This window comes from Accipiter gentilis, chromosome 3, assembly GCF_929443795.1.
Source record: "Accipiter gentilis chromosome 3, bAccGen1.1, whole genome shotgun sequence".
Classification (NCBI taxonomy): Eukaryota; Metazoa; Chordata; class Aves; order Accipitriformes; family Accipitridae; genus Astur; species Astur gentilis.
In genome coordinates, this window is record NC_064882.1 from 21910238 (window position 1) to 21923690 (window position 13453).

A 13453-nucleotide genomic window follows, 5' to 3' on the forward strand; every position below is an offset into this window, starting at 1 on the left:
TAGATTTTGGCAGGAGTTACATACATTTCCCAATCAGTCTCTGACTGCCAGTCATTATATGATTCACATATAGATGGGGTTGTTCTCTATCAAAAAGACAACCAATGCTGACATCTCACCCATACGAAATGATCCCTACACTTCTCTAGCTCCCCAAAAACCTCAAATCACATTAGCGTTTGAAGTGGTGCAACTTGACTAAACCTTTTTCCAAACTTCAGGCCAAAAGAGCTGTTGAAATACAGCTGCACAATATCTTCCAGTATTGCAGACAATGCCCGAGGCCAGCCGGACAGATTTAGAGCCGGGCTACAGAGCTTCAAAGGGAAGTCTGCCAGGTGGAGAGAAGACAGGACTAGTCTATTTGACAACTGAACTGAAACAGCAGGGGAGCAGCCCTAAGAGGGATGGAGGAGGAAGGGGCATGCAAAGAACAGGAAGAGAATCAGAAGGATAGGACAGGAGGCCCAAAGCTAACGTATATATGAAAAGGAATATATACTTCACAAGAGCGACTCGGAGCAGAAAATGAATAATGAATAAAATACAACCCCAAAACAAATCTCAGAGCAACCAGAGGGAAAAAAATGCCCTAGAAACAGCATCTCTAACAGGCAGAGGAACTAGTGCCTGTGAATCTTATTCAAAGCCTGGGAAGAACATAGCTAACAAGAACTACATCAATAAAGGAAAGTATACAAATAAAGGTAGTGAAAGCAAGTTTAGAAAAGGCTTTTAAAACATGCTCAGTTTCTAAGTTTCTCAAGGCAAAATAAATGTAGTCGTTCCTTCCCTTCCAGGCAGCTCTGCTTCTTCATCTCAGCTGCTTTTTCTATCCCTGTTTCTGTTGTCTTCTCCTCTCTCCTAAAAATTCAGTAGGGTTAAGCATCAGACAAAAACTATAGCCCTGGTTTCTCCTTGTGGGAGGTGATACAGTGGCAGCTTCAGAAGGCTTTCTTACTTCCAAGAACGTGTAGCTTGGAAGCCCCACCCTGCTGGGGCAAAAAGCAAACCCTTTCTTCCCCTCTGCAGGGCTCACAGTGACAGCTAGAGTTTCTCAGTATCCTACCCAGCAAAATGCTGCTTTCTTTGAGGAATGGGACAAGCCCAGGAGGCTCTTTTCCTTCCTAATCTGGATTCCCAGCCGTCCTAGTAGGGGTTGTACCTTCTGAGAGGAGTTCAGCATTTCAGACTCTGCAGATGCAGGCTGACATCATTGTGTTAGTTGTCCAGAAACTGAAGTGAAATAGGTACAGCGAGAAGGCTGAGTGAAGGGAGTCCAGTGTATCTGCCCGATTCTTGCAGGTAAGGCCCCAGAACGACTGCACCCATATTGAGCTGCTGGTCTGTGCCCCAACACACAGAGTGAAGAAGCTGAGCGTCAGTACCATGCCCCATCTCTGTAACCTGGCATCTAAGCCCTTCCTACCCATGAACCAGGGCACTCCTGTATGCTCAATAGCTAAATTACTGCCCATGCCTTAGCTTAAGGCATGGGGACCTGGAAAATTAAAATGAAGCAGCTGGGTAAAGAGAAGCAAACATCTAGAAAGAACAGAATCTGTAATCTTATTTTAGGCTGGCAAATTCCCTTCCAGCCACAGGGAGGTCTCCTTCTATTCCCCCCTCCATCACGCGCAGTGCATTCCACTTGTTTCCCCATGTAAGATCCCCCTCAAAGCAGTCTTCTCTTCTTGCTCTGCCCTTGACATGCTTGACACACGTACCTTTGCTTGAAGCTGAAGCGCCAGGAGCAATTATAATGATTTGCACTATCCAGTCACATTATTGATGAAATCGTGAAGCTAGCAATATAAAATCCCTAGCTAGAGCAGAGAAACTCTGTCAATAGCACCATTTGGGTGCACACTCGTTCTCTCTAGAAGGCTTCATCATTAAGTGCACTCAAGCTTACAAACCAAGAGGTATTCTGCAAGTGTCAGAGTCACAAGGAATCTGAGAATTCAAACTCTTCTGCCTCCTTTGCCAGTATCACCACAAGGGCTAAGACACTGGAAGCAGAAACTGGACACAGAAAAATCTGTGTTCAGCTGGCCACATCACCTTCAAAGCTCTAGAAAGGGAAGCGTGAGAAGGCGTCAAACAGGTACAAACACACCCAAGCCCTAACAGTGGTTTCTGTTGCTGAATTTCCTCTCAACTATTCCACAGCTATACTGGTCTGGGAATCCTAAAAAAGGAGATGGTAACACTTTCATTTGACTACTCTTCTGATCGCCATTGTGCTTCTAATCTACAGCAAGCCGAGGCTCTTCTCCGTCCTCCAAACATTCCCATTACCAGCTTTCCCATATCAGATGCAATGCTTACCTGGCTTTTCCTTTACAACCAATTCATTCTGACAGGAGCAGCCTCTGCTCTGCCATCCCTGCCTGCTTTCCTGCAAATCATTCACTTTTGACTCTATACCAGTTCCCTCTGACAGGATCAAGTCCATGCTCACAGCATATCCCAGCCTGCTTGCTGCAGGCTCCACGGCTTGGTTGTCCATGATCAGAGACTGGCATGAAGCAGAGGAGTAAGATAAGACACAAGCCCTTTGGCATGAACGAACCATCACTCCTCAGGACAGATCCCTGCCTGCTCCCTGTTATCCATCTGGCCAATGCTTTGGAAATTTGAGATGAAAGCAAAAAATTATCATACTTCAACTCTCAGCACATCTCTGATTCTCTTTGTTGTTACACAGAAAAGAATGGTGAGAATTCCCCCTCCTGCCACTTGTTTGCAACCCTTTTACATGCTTTATTTGCAGTCCAGTCCTTATTTCTTGTTTTTACCATCTACTTTTATTACAGTTTTGTAGCATCTAGATTCTTGCTGTGATACGCTTCAGTTTTATTCCTGCCTTTTTCTCTGGGGAAGAGGTGGAGAGAGAAAGATGAAAAGGTAAAATTAATTTGTTTCTTTGATAAGGCAATTAAGAAGCATGTTGGTCCCTCTGAGCATTTCAATAGCTTATCCCCTTTTCTAGTATTTCTGAGAGGGGAATGAAAGCTGAATGCTCAAAACTGCCAGCACATCCACATCCTCTTCTTTGAAAATTGAAAACTGAGACTAATTATAATGGCTTGCACAGTCCAGTTATGTTGCTGATCTAATCAGCTACCATCAGGAGAAGCTCTGAATAAATCTGCACAATAGCTGGGACACAGAGTCGATTTCTCCCTGGCCCAGCACATTTAAAGCATGCTTATCAGCTACATGACATTCCAAAAAAAAAAAAAAAAAAAAAAAGCTGGCTGCAAAAAGTTTTTTGAACCTTCCCCTCCCATTTCTCTACCCACATCCCAAAGGAAAAAGCCTTTAATTTATAAAGAATTTTCTTTTTTTTTTTTTATCCTGGTCCGGGCACACCCTCTCGAAATAAAGCAAACATAAGCACTCGGGTTTCATTAGTTAGTCATTAAATACGTTATGAGACAGAAAATTGGCAGAGAAAGTAAGGCTGGTTTGTTCGTGTTGGTCTTACTGTTGGCTCTTTGTGCACACTCTGAGTGGCAGGCCTCTGTAAACTGAGCTCAACACTTGTGGGGTCCTTCTTCAATTCCACCGGGGGCCTGTCCCCTCTGGCTACTCCATCAAATTTAAGAGATCTGCTTGGCGAAGGAGTAAATATTACTGTTGTACACTCTTTATCCTTCTCTTCCATGCCGTTGAAATTTTCTCCATTCATGCTGACTTTTCCATCTACCTGCAGAATACAGTTAAATAAATATGCTGAGACAATTAGCATTGAAAGGAATTTAGGAAATTAGGACTTCAACATGATATGACAATTGTTAACACAGCCTGTGCCATTAGTGAAGGACAGAGCCAAGCACACGTTTCATTCAATCAGACAGAACAGAAGAAAACCCTATTCCAGGGGTGTCAAACAAAATACAGGCAGAAGGTAATCATTTTTCTGGATTCCCTGGTTTCCCACATTTCTTTTTCCCAGTAACATACAGACACCCTTTGTGTGCACCACAGATCAATGGATTTTAAAAGAACAACAAAGATTTACGTTAGATTTAGACCAAAACTGCTGGATTTTGCATTGCCTCATGCAAGAGGCAAGCAGGTTCTCCAGGACTAATTACGCTGATGAACTGAACTGCTATGTACCCTGATGACCTCACCACAGCGTTAGTAGACTGTGCTTTCGGAAGCACTGACATGTCAACTTTGAAGGGTCAGGAGCAGCAGAGTTCACCCACTTGTTTCTTTACTGTTCATAACAGGAAAGCAAGGAACCAACAAATAAAACTGGGCATTCCATCTTCTCCACAAGGCAATAAAATAAATAGCTGCTCTCCCAGAAAATGATTTTATGCAGTCTCCATGAAAAAGAGAGCACAGAAATAGTTTAACTACTTTGTTCTCAGGGTCAAGCTAGCTCCTTGGTGGGCGTATATTCCCACTGAGGAACACTTAAGCAAGGAATAAAATACAAAATAAGCTTTAGCTTCTTCCTCTGCACTCATACAGCTTCTTCTCAGTACTTTAATACTTCATAATTATGTTCTGAATGGAGGTGGCATGTAAGGACTTCCTTCAATTTGGAGGGCTGTCTGCAGAAGCCATGGTATACACGAAAAAAGTCTTGCTACAAGGAACTCACAGGCCATTCACTGTAAGAGGGCCCAGCTGGAGAGAGACCAGGAGAGGACAAGGAATCAGTAACACCGTATTGCTCCTGCCTAGCTACAACACAGATGTTTATAGGCTTGTCAGCAGGGGTGAGTTTTAAATAGATTTGAAGAAGGGCTTGGCTACTTTGTGCACAGAGATCCTTCCTTGCAAAATGGTCACCATAGGAGACAATGCAAAGGTGAGGGAGTAAATACGGACAGACTCTTCTCTGCTAATCATTGGGCTTTGGGGGGAATCATGGCATCAATCAGTGATTTCTTAGAGAAGCTATCTGGGATATATATGGTGATTAGTATTTTGGGTTTCTCCACAGGTACTGTATAAACAAAAAACACATGTAAAAACAAGCTCAGAGGTAAGCCATTCCATGGGAACTTTTCATTTACTTCACCGTTACTGAAAATGGATGCGACAAGTGTCAAAACTGCTTTACCGAACTGAAACACAGTTTAAGAAAACAAAGTTCTTCCAATTTCATCCTCCCTGCCCTGCTCCTTATTTCACCATTTACTTATCTTCAGTACTTTACTTCTTGAGTAAACAGCTTGGATACCTCAAGAGCAGCACTCCAACTTAGTATATGCCATCAGTGCTAAGCTGAGGACAAACTCCTCCTGTTGACTTCTTGTATACATGCACCCAGACGTCTGTTCTCTATCTGAGGGTGATTAACTAAGGGGCCATCTCTGAGGCACTGGGCATCCTCAGCCTTGACAGACATGCAGGGAGGTGAAGGCAGTTAGCACCTCGCGCAGTCAGCTCCCAGGCGGAGGAGAAACAGCCCAGCTCCACGAGCAGTTTCACCCTTTCTGACTGCTTTTCAAATGAAAAGGTTCCCTCCCTTTCCTCACTGCCATCATCCACTCAACACAGTACCACCCCTAGGGTTTATTTCCAAATCTAAGTGTGAGCCAATACTGAGCCCCAAGTCTTCTGGGACTGTGTGCTGAATTACCTACTACAGGGGAAGGTCATGAAAGATCTCAGAAATAAAAAAGCCAGGAAAACACTGGCAGGCTGCACCATCCATTTTAGTGTCTCTGTTTAGACTAAGACGTTTCTCTATTTATATTAAGGAGAAAACCCAAATGTTTGAATGATCAGGACAGATGCCCTGGCTGCAGAGTTAAACAAACATACTCCTTTCCTTCTGATCTGGAGCAAGTCAACACATTGTCACCAGAGCCGAGAATCATTGACAGACTGGCGTTTCAAGGGAAAATAATGCTACAGCTCTATGTGCTAGGGAATGAGTCTTACTGAGACAAATCACATTCTTCCACATCAAGCAAAGAAGATCTAGACAGACTTTTAGTGGTGGTTAGTGAAGGGTAGAAGCATCCATGGGTTAGTTTTTCCCTGCACATGTGAACTATATATGCATTAACGTAAAGGTGACACACACATACATCTTGGTCCTCTGAGGAAAAAGGTGGCATGGATCAGGAAAAAACCAAAGATGCATGATTCACTGATGTCTAAAATGTAAACACTAGGGGAACACCAACTGAGATATAGGAGAAATAGGAATTACCAGTTTCACATTTCAGCTAGGAAACATGGTGGGTGGGTTTCCACAAGAGCTGGGACAGACTTCAAGAAATTACAGACATCACAACATGCTTTTTCACTACCTATACAAAGCTGACTTTTTGAAAGTAAACAACCTGCATATACGTGGTAGCAATGCTACTGAGACATTAGCAGGGCTGCAGGGACCCCTGCATGCCACTAGCAAAGTAGCAGATAGCAATGGCAGACACAAGGGGACCTAAACTGTACAGGCTGGGGGCACCCATGCCAGCAGGCTTCACACTGCTTACAACAAGGCTACAGTAAGACTTGAGGAAGCTCCAGTTTTGGTACAGGCACTGTGAGAAGCAGATTTCTTCTTGACTTATTCTGGCCTGTTCTCCGTAACACATCCCAGTTCTTTGCTTTCTCCATCATTGTTGCAGTATCTTACTCCTGTTCTCCACACCCACCCAGTCCAAAGATACACTCCTCAGGTTTTATATCCCAGTTTCAGTCTCTTCTCCTAGCCCCTTCCCCCAAAAATCTCATAGCTGGCTCCTTATTCCAGGCAGCCCTGCTTTCATCCAACCTCTCTTGTTTTATTCCCATAATCTTTGTGCAGCTCTTGCAACCCAACGCAGTCACTCCCCCTCTCTCACCAGCAATCCCCAGTTACGCTGCTGCCCCAGTACCAATCTGTTCCCCTAAACCTGCACGGACAGCCTATATCCCCTCTTTAAACCAGCGAAGCAGCTTTCCCCATTCATCCCTGCTGAAAAGTATCTTTGGGCAAGCTGGCTCTTGACTCTGAAGGAGTAGGGACTCTCCACACAGAATACATGCACACTGCAGTGTTTCAGAGGCTTTCATGATATGGCTGAACAGGACAGGCTTGTTTGGGTATGGCAAAAATCAGACCCCGACACAAAAGCCAGTTCAGGTCTTGCTCCAAAAGTCAGGGCCTCCACGCTCCCTGCCCCTTCCCTTTTGTTTAAAAACAAAAAACCATGACAACATACTCTTTCCTAACCTCTTTCTCAGAAAACGCCTTGCTTTTTTGTTAGAGGTCCCCCTTTCCCTGTCTTTCCCCAAACAAATTTAGCCTGATGAAAAATGACTGGCACAAATATTCCAGTCTGAACAGGTCAAGTTTCTAAGAAGGCTGGTAACCAAGAAGAGACCACTAGCCTGGGCAGCACAGAGCATGAAGCTGAGTTTTCTAATATCAGAATGCTGCAATCATTTTCTACTTAATTGCATTAAACATTTATATGTTTGGATGATTTAGCGAGGATCTCTCTGCCTCCTGATTTGACTTTGGGGAATGCAACGTATCCTACCTTAAAGTTCTTTAAAACTTCCTGTGTGTTTTTGGGTTGTGAGTAAGGCTTGGGTGTCAGCATAGGCACAGCCTTGGAGACAACGCTTTTGCTGGGAGATGTGCGGCCCGTCGAACCACTGGGCTCTAGTTCAGTGGTGGGAACAATGGTTGCTTCAATGGTGGCAGTGAATTTTGGAGCAGGCAGCGACTGTTGCCTTAAATATCTCAAAGGATTTGGGTCTTTCAGTGGGGAATTTGGATCCACTGAATGGCTTCTTTCCAGAATTTTTGGCATCTGCAAACGCTCAAGGACAGCTTCACTGATAGTGAATCTTTCGATGTACTGCTGGAGGATGCTCTCAGCCTCCTCCTGTGACTTTGCATTCTTGTATGCCTCATGAAGCTCCCGCTCTCTTCTCTCTCTGCAAGGGAGACAACACAAGAGAGACCATCGCATTAAAATTAATGCTGGAAATCACTCCTACCTCCTCTGCTCCATCAACAACCTTCCTTCTCCCTCATCCCAGGCCTGCAGGCATGGCTGCCCACAGTTACCTATCACCTCTGGAACCTATCACCTCGGAAGCACACAGCATTTTCAGACACACCATTGTACTTCAGTAAAACAACGTACTTCTCTTCCACAATTTCTCGGTAGGTTTTGATGCTTTTTCTGCGCTCATTTGTCCCATCTCCAGACAATAACCTTTCCATTTTCTTTCTCTCAGCTTCTTTTTTTATTAAATCCTGTGAAGCACTCCTTCGACGACTCTTCCACCGAGCCAGGTCCTGTGAGAAAAGGAAGGCACCTGAATGCACAGTTGCAAATAGGTAAAAACTGGCCACAGAAACCAATGAATCCAGCCAGCCACTTTGCAATGCTTGTTCCTGGCTGTGGACCAGGCTCCCATTGCCTGCCGGCAGTGATGTTTATTTTAAAGAAAAAAGGAGATTACACCCTAAAATGCAGATGTTGCCTGACTGATTTTTCTCCTAACAGCAGGAGCCAGTAAGGATTTCATAGCTCCACTGGTGTATTTTCTTTTTAGCTTTGTAGCGTTGTAGAAGCATGCTAGGTAGTAACACTGGGAAATTTGGCCTAAAAGGACCAGTGAGGGCATTAATTTTCATTACGGCCAGCATTATGGACAAAACCCAATTCCCCAGAAAGATGAAGTAGAAAAATTATGTTTAGTGAAGAATTTTAATAATCAGGTGTGTGGGAGGCAGGAGTTCATTGGAGGAAGGGACGTTGTTTCACCATGAACTGCAGCTGCACTGACAGTCTGCCTTGGAGAGGTGACAGTCCCATATTTTACCCATGCTATCAGCCAACATGCAAGCATGGTTGATCCAGGCTTTTGTTTTTTTGACAGAAAAATCCAGTGCAGCATCCAAACTTAAATCCTTCCTCATGGGCACCCTCCAATATTTTGGACCCAGATCTAAGCAACTCAGATCAGAGACTAAAGTGGCTCACACCTGGTTGGTGTGGAGACATGACAGAGCAAAAAGCCTATGGTTTATATCCAGCTACATAGATATGTCCTTGTTGAAGTAATGATCTTACTCCTTCTGGAATCTGCCTGCCCAAAATTGCCCAGAAGATCCACTGATGCTGGTTCTTTACCTTGCAAAACCAGCCTGACACTAAACCAGAGAGTCACAGGAGATACCTGTTATGGGCACCTGTCTTGCATCCTGCTTAGGTTATGAATTCACAAGTCCTAGAGGGTACAGAGACAAGATCTTTTTCACTGTAGAAGTATTACAGTAAAGAAATTTCTAAGCCGTAAAATTTCTTTGCAGCCAACTAGTAAAGGAACAAAATTTTACATGTAAAAAATAATGCCTACAGAACTTCTGCAAAGAAAAAAAAACTTCCTAGGAAACTGTAGGGCCACATTTGTCATTAACTTTACAACATCAGAAGATTAGTATACAGATTATATTTTATACACTCTAACAAATTCTGGTTTTAATAAAAAACAGAGATTCTGTACACACACTCAATTCAATGGCTATTTCATTAATTACATGGTTTTCCAAATATTTTAATTGCATTTTTATTGGTAAACAGCAGAAGGTACTACAAGCATAACTTATTTTATTAAAACCAGGAACAAACCTTGTCACTTTTAATTTAGCTTAAAACCACAAATTATTGACGTTACACTCAAGGGAATGCTCATTAAAGTATTTCTTCACATGACCTACATATATCAGTCTATAATCCCCTTCTTGAAACATAGGCCTTTCATATTCCTCAGTTACTAATTATTCTCATTGAAGTACCAAAGCATTTCTTTATTCAGCTACTCCCACTATTGCCTATTATTTGGAAATTAGTTTTTCATTAGCAAATTTCATAACATATGCCCTCCTCCTCTTTTTGTAATTAAAAACCAGACATGTTTATCTTTTCCAGCTCTGATGCTTTAGAATAACAATAAGAAAAAAAAAAGCCATGAAACTGTTAATTGTTGGCAAATTAACAGCATGGGCATATTAAAAAATACCCGAGCATGAATGCAGTGTCGACTCCATAAAGCCTTTTGAATGCCAAGAACATTCCAGTACGGGCATTTTTAGTGGCTCTTCAGAACTTTTAGTTCAGTGTAGAAGGTGCTGAGGGCCTGGAAAACTTATGCACTTTAGCTCAGAGGATTTTCCATTCAACAGCAGAGAGTTCTCAAACCTCTTGAATGACTTTGGACTCATTCTTATCTCTGCTGGGAAATCATGGCTTCTCGCATATACAGACCTCTCAACTGAAATCCTTCATTGTTCTACTACAAAAAGTTATTTCTTAGTTGCATATACTGTTCTTTTTTGGACTTTTCCTTGAATTTTCTACCAAAAACCTCTCTGAGATGTTTCACAGTAGCTGTCCTTATAATGGGAAATTACTGTTCCAGCTGCTTGAAGAGGTCTGTGGGTTTTTTTTAAATTAAAAAAAAAAAAAAGGAAATGAAAAAAAGCCCCAAGTTCCTCATTTAAAATCAGTCTTTGGGACTGAACAGGATTGATACTGAAACTCCTGATACTAACTTACCTGCAGATCACACTTTTCTGTCCTTATAAATTTGCTGAAGATAATGCCAAATTAGGACAGCTTAAAAAAAAAAAACATTGAAGAAAGAGGGTTTGGAAAGGACTTGTAACCCAAGCATGGCATAGCTAACTTGAAGGGTAATTTGTTTGCTTGGACAAGATGGAAAACATCAGCATTTTCTGTATCTATGCAAATTTATTAAAGCCAAGTCCAACCTATTTATTCACTGTCCTGCTTAGTCTTTTATTTTGTCACTTTGGGCATTTACTAATTATAAAAGTTAGAAAAATCTGTAGTTAGAAGCTGTTCTGCTTCCATTCTTACCTGATCACAGTTTAATTACATATTTTTTTAAAAGCAAAATACACGGTGCACAGGCAAAGGCACCAGAAGACCTTGTATTCTGTAATTTACATCAAATTATGAACTTCTATGCTTTTAGCAACAATCCATTGGGGGGGGGGAAAAAAGCTCTTGATTATTTTAGTGCTAGAGAACAACCGTATATTTAGCAGGTTGCACTTTTTTGCCTAGCTAGCTGGCCTCCAGGCCAGCACTGCAGACAATGTCGCATACTCACATCTTGCCATCTGGTCTCATCCTCTTTCAGCTGGTTGTGTACATTCTGCAGTTTCTCATGGCGAGCTTTGCTATGAGGCTGAGACGCAGCTTCTTCTTCACATCTCATGTCAAACATGCTCATACTCCTAAACAAGGGGGAAATAAGAATTAGTGCAGCGTTATTTAGAGGCTTATATTCCTTCAGCTTGTTAGAGCTAAAGCCACATGAGGGTGCTACAGCAGAATCAGACACCTGCACCGTTACGAAGCTCTCAAAAGCAGCAGTCCCCTAGAAGGACCAGTTAGCATCCCTATGGCTTCCACACAGTACTTCAGGCATTATACTCCTCAACTTTCTCTTGTTTTTATTAGCTGACTACAACTTTGCCTCTCACTAAGAAGCATCACTAACATTACGCCTCCATCAATTCTTATTAAAATAATTCAATTCAGAGCAGAGTTCAGAACATTTTACTTTCTGAACATCTGTTTCCCAGTGAGTTTTCAAGACCCCTCCAATTAACACCGCAGACAGAAGTTTCCATTTCAGTGTAAAACAAGAGAGGCTTGAGAAGTATATTAGGGGCAGCATGGCTGGCTAAATGCTATTGCTACAAAACCAGGGACAGCCTGCCCAGAGAAGTACACAGAGCGCAAACAGCACGGTACTTCCTCCTCTCCCCTCCCTGCCTCGAAGAAACTCAATGCTATCAGCACCAACTTATTAATACAGCTAACCTAACAAGGAAAAGCTGACGTTCAGGACAAAAGAGTTGCTTTCTACACACTCTATTTCTGTCCCTGACCTTTGGAGAGTTAAAGGAAAAAAAAAGGTCATGGTTTGGTATTATACATCCATTCATATTATATAAAGAACTTCACACGAAGATAACATACACACTACTCCCCCCCTACTACCTATTATTAGTCAAACATGACCTCAGTTGTGCCATTAAAAGAAAAAAAAAAGCGCCATGCAGTTGCACATGAAGGGATTTCACAGCAGTCTTCAAATGATCCTCTGTAGCTTTAGGTGAGCCAACAAGCCAACTAGCAGGAGAAGCACCCAGTGAAGATAAAATCGTAGGCAACTGTGTCCACAAAAATCAAAGTGAATAGACACGGAAAGCTGTGCACATATATATTTAGCCAACATTTGTGTTCAGGCAAGCAAAGATGGGAATGAACCACTCTCAAGGGAAAACTGAAAGGTCTGGACAGTGGATGGAAAAGGACATGCACAGATCCCATCTTGTTAGTAGGTATTTACTCAGAAGTGAAGGACAGAATACACATCCTAATGTCTTTAAGCATGAACAGTGAGGTTAGCATACTACCGTGCTTCACCCCTTAAACAGCGTGAGTGCTGAGGGGTACACTAATTTGGGTTTCTTTGTGGGTAGTTTAAGTGTTGCGTTGCTTAGGATTGGATTGGAGCACTCTAAAGAGATGGCAAGTTTTGTCGTTTCTAAAACTAAAGGCATACCACCTACTAAGGAATATTTCAATATCAGTCATATTTTGCGGACTGGTGAGGTGGGGTGGGAGATGCTTAACTTGTAAATAAAGTCACCCTTAAACGGTTTATTCCAGTTTAAGAGCTTTTGAAACTCACACTAAGAAAAGCCTTTAGCATTAAGTATTTTCCACCTTGTGCCTACTGGGTCAAGCTGGTTGTGTAGCTCCTTTCTTGTACCCTTCCCTCATGTCAGAATTTTTCATTCACATACAGTAGAAGAAAACAGAAGACCTGAAATGGTGGTAACTTGTTCTAGTAGAGTGCACGAGTACTCACTCTCTGCCATTTGGGATGGGAAAATCAAAATACTTTCTACCAAGAGTCCCCTGATGTCCCAAGGAAAGGCTAGTATTTATTCCCTGTGTTCACGCAGGTCTCTCAGGGCGCACACACAGCAAACCCAAAGGTTTTACGGCTATTAACAATGCAATAAAAAAAGTACTCTGGAAAAGGTTTCAGCCTAGGCCAGGAATCAAACTATACACTACAACCTCACATGCACCTTCTACTCTAGTTGTCACCTCCTGCTGCTGGGCATTCATTGCCATGGATAAGCAATCAGGTAGGTTCAAACATCAAGTCTGCAGCAACATGTTATTGCACACATGTATCTTTCCAAGAAAGCAATCTGAAGGAGTCACAGCTCAAAGCACTGTGCTCTGCTCTGACCAACACGTAGTAACCATTAAGGAGAACCACCTACTTTCCTGAACACAGGGACAAGGCCAACTGAAAGGTCTACATTGACTTTTCTGCCTGACAAGTTCATCCTTAGAAAAGAACCGAAGAGGCCAAAACTCTGAGCTTCTGCCAAAAGACACTT

General features: G+C 42.5%; 2 protein-coding genes across 2 annotated transcripts in view; both read right to left on the minus strand.

Annotated features, from left to right (window-relative positions):
* Positions 1–13453, minus strand: part of TMEM33 (transmembrane protein 33) — a 185775-nt gene that overhangs the window by 144177 nt on the left and 28145 nt on the right. The window lies entirely within an intron of this gene.
* The window catches only part of LIMCH1 (LIM and calponin homology domains 1), a 181275-nt gene that overhangs the window by 29712 nt on the left and 138110 nt on the right, over positions 1–13453 (minus strand). The window contains exons 17-20 of the mRNA XM_049834791.1: positions 11131–11257; positions 8130–8284; positions 7515–7917; positions 3494–3715 (exon numbers count right to left, since the gene is read on the minus strand). Of these exons, the coding sequence (XP_049690748.1) occupies positions 3494–3715; positions 7515–7917; positions 8130–8284; positions 11131–11257 (907 nt within the window). The remainder of the gene's footprint in view (positions 1–3493; positions 3716–7514; positions 7918–8129; positions 8285–11130; positions 11258–13453) is intronic.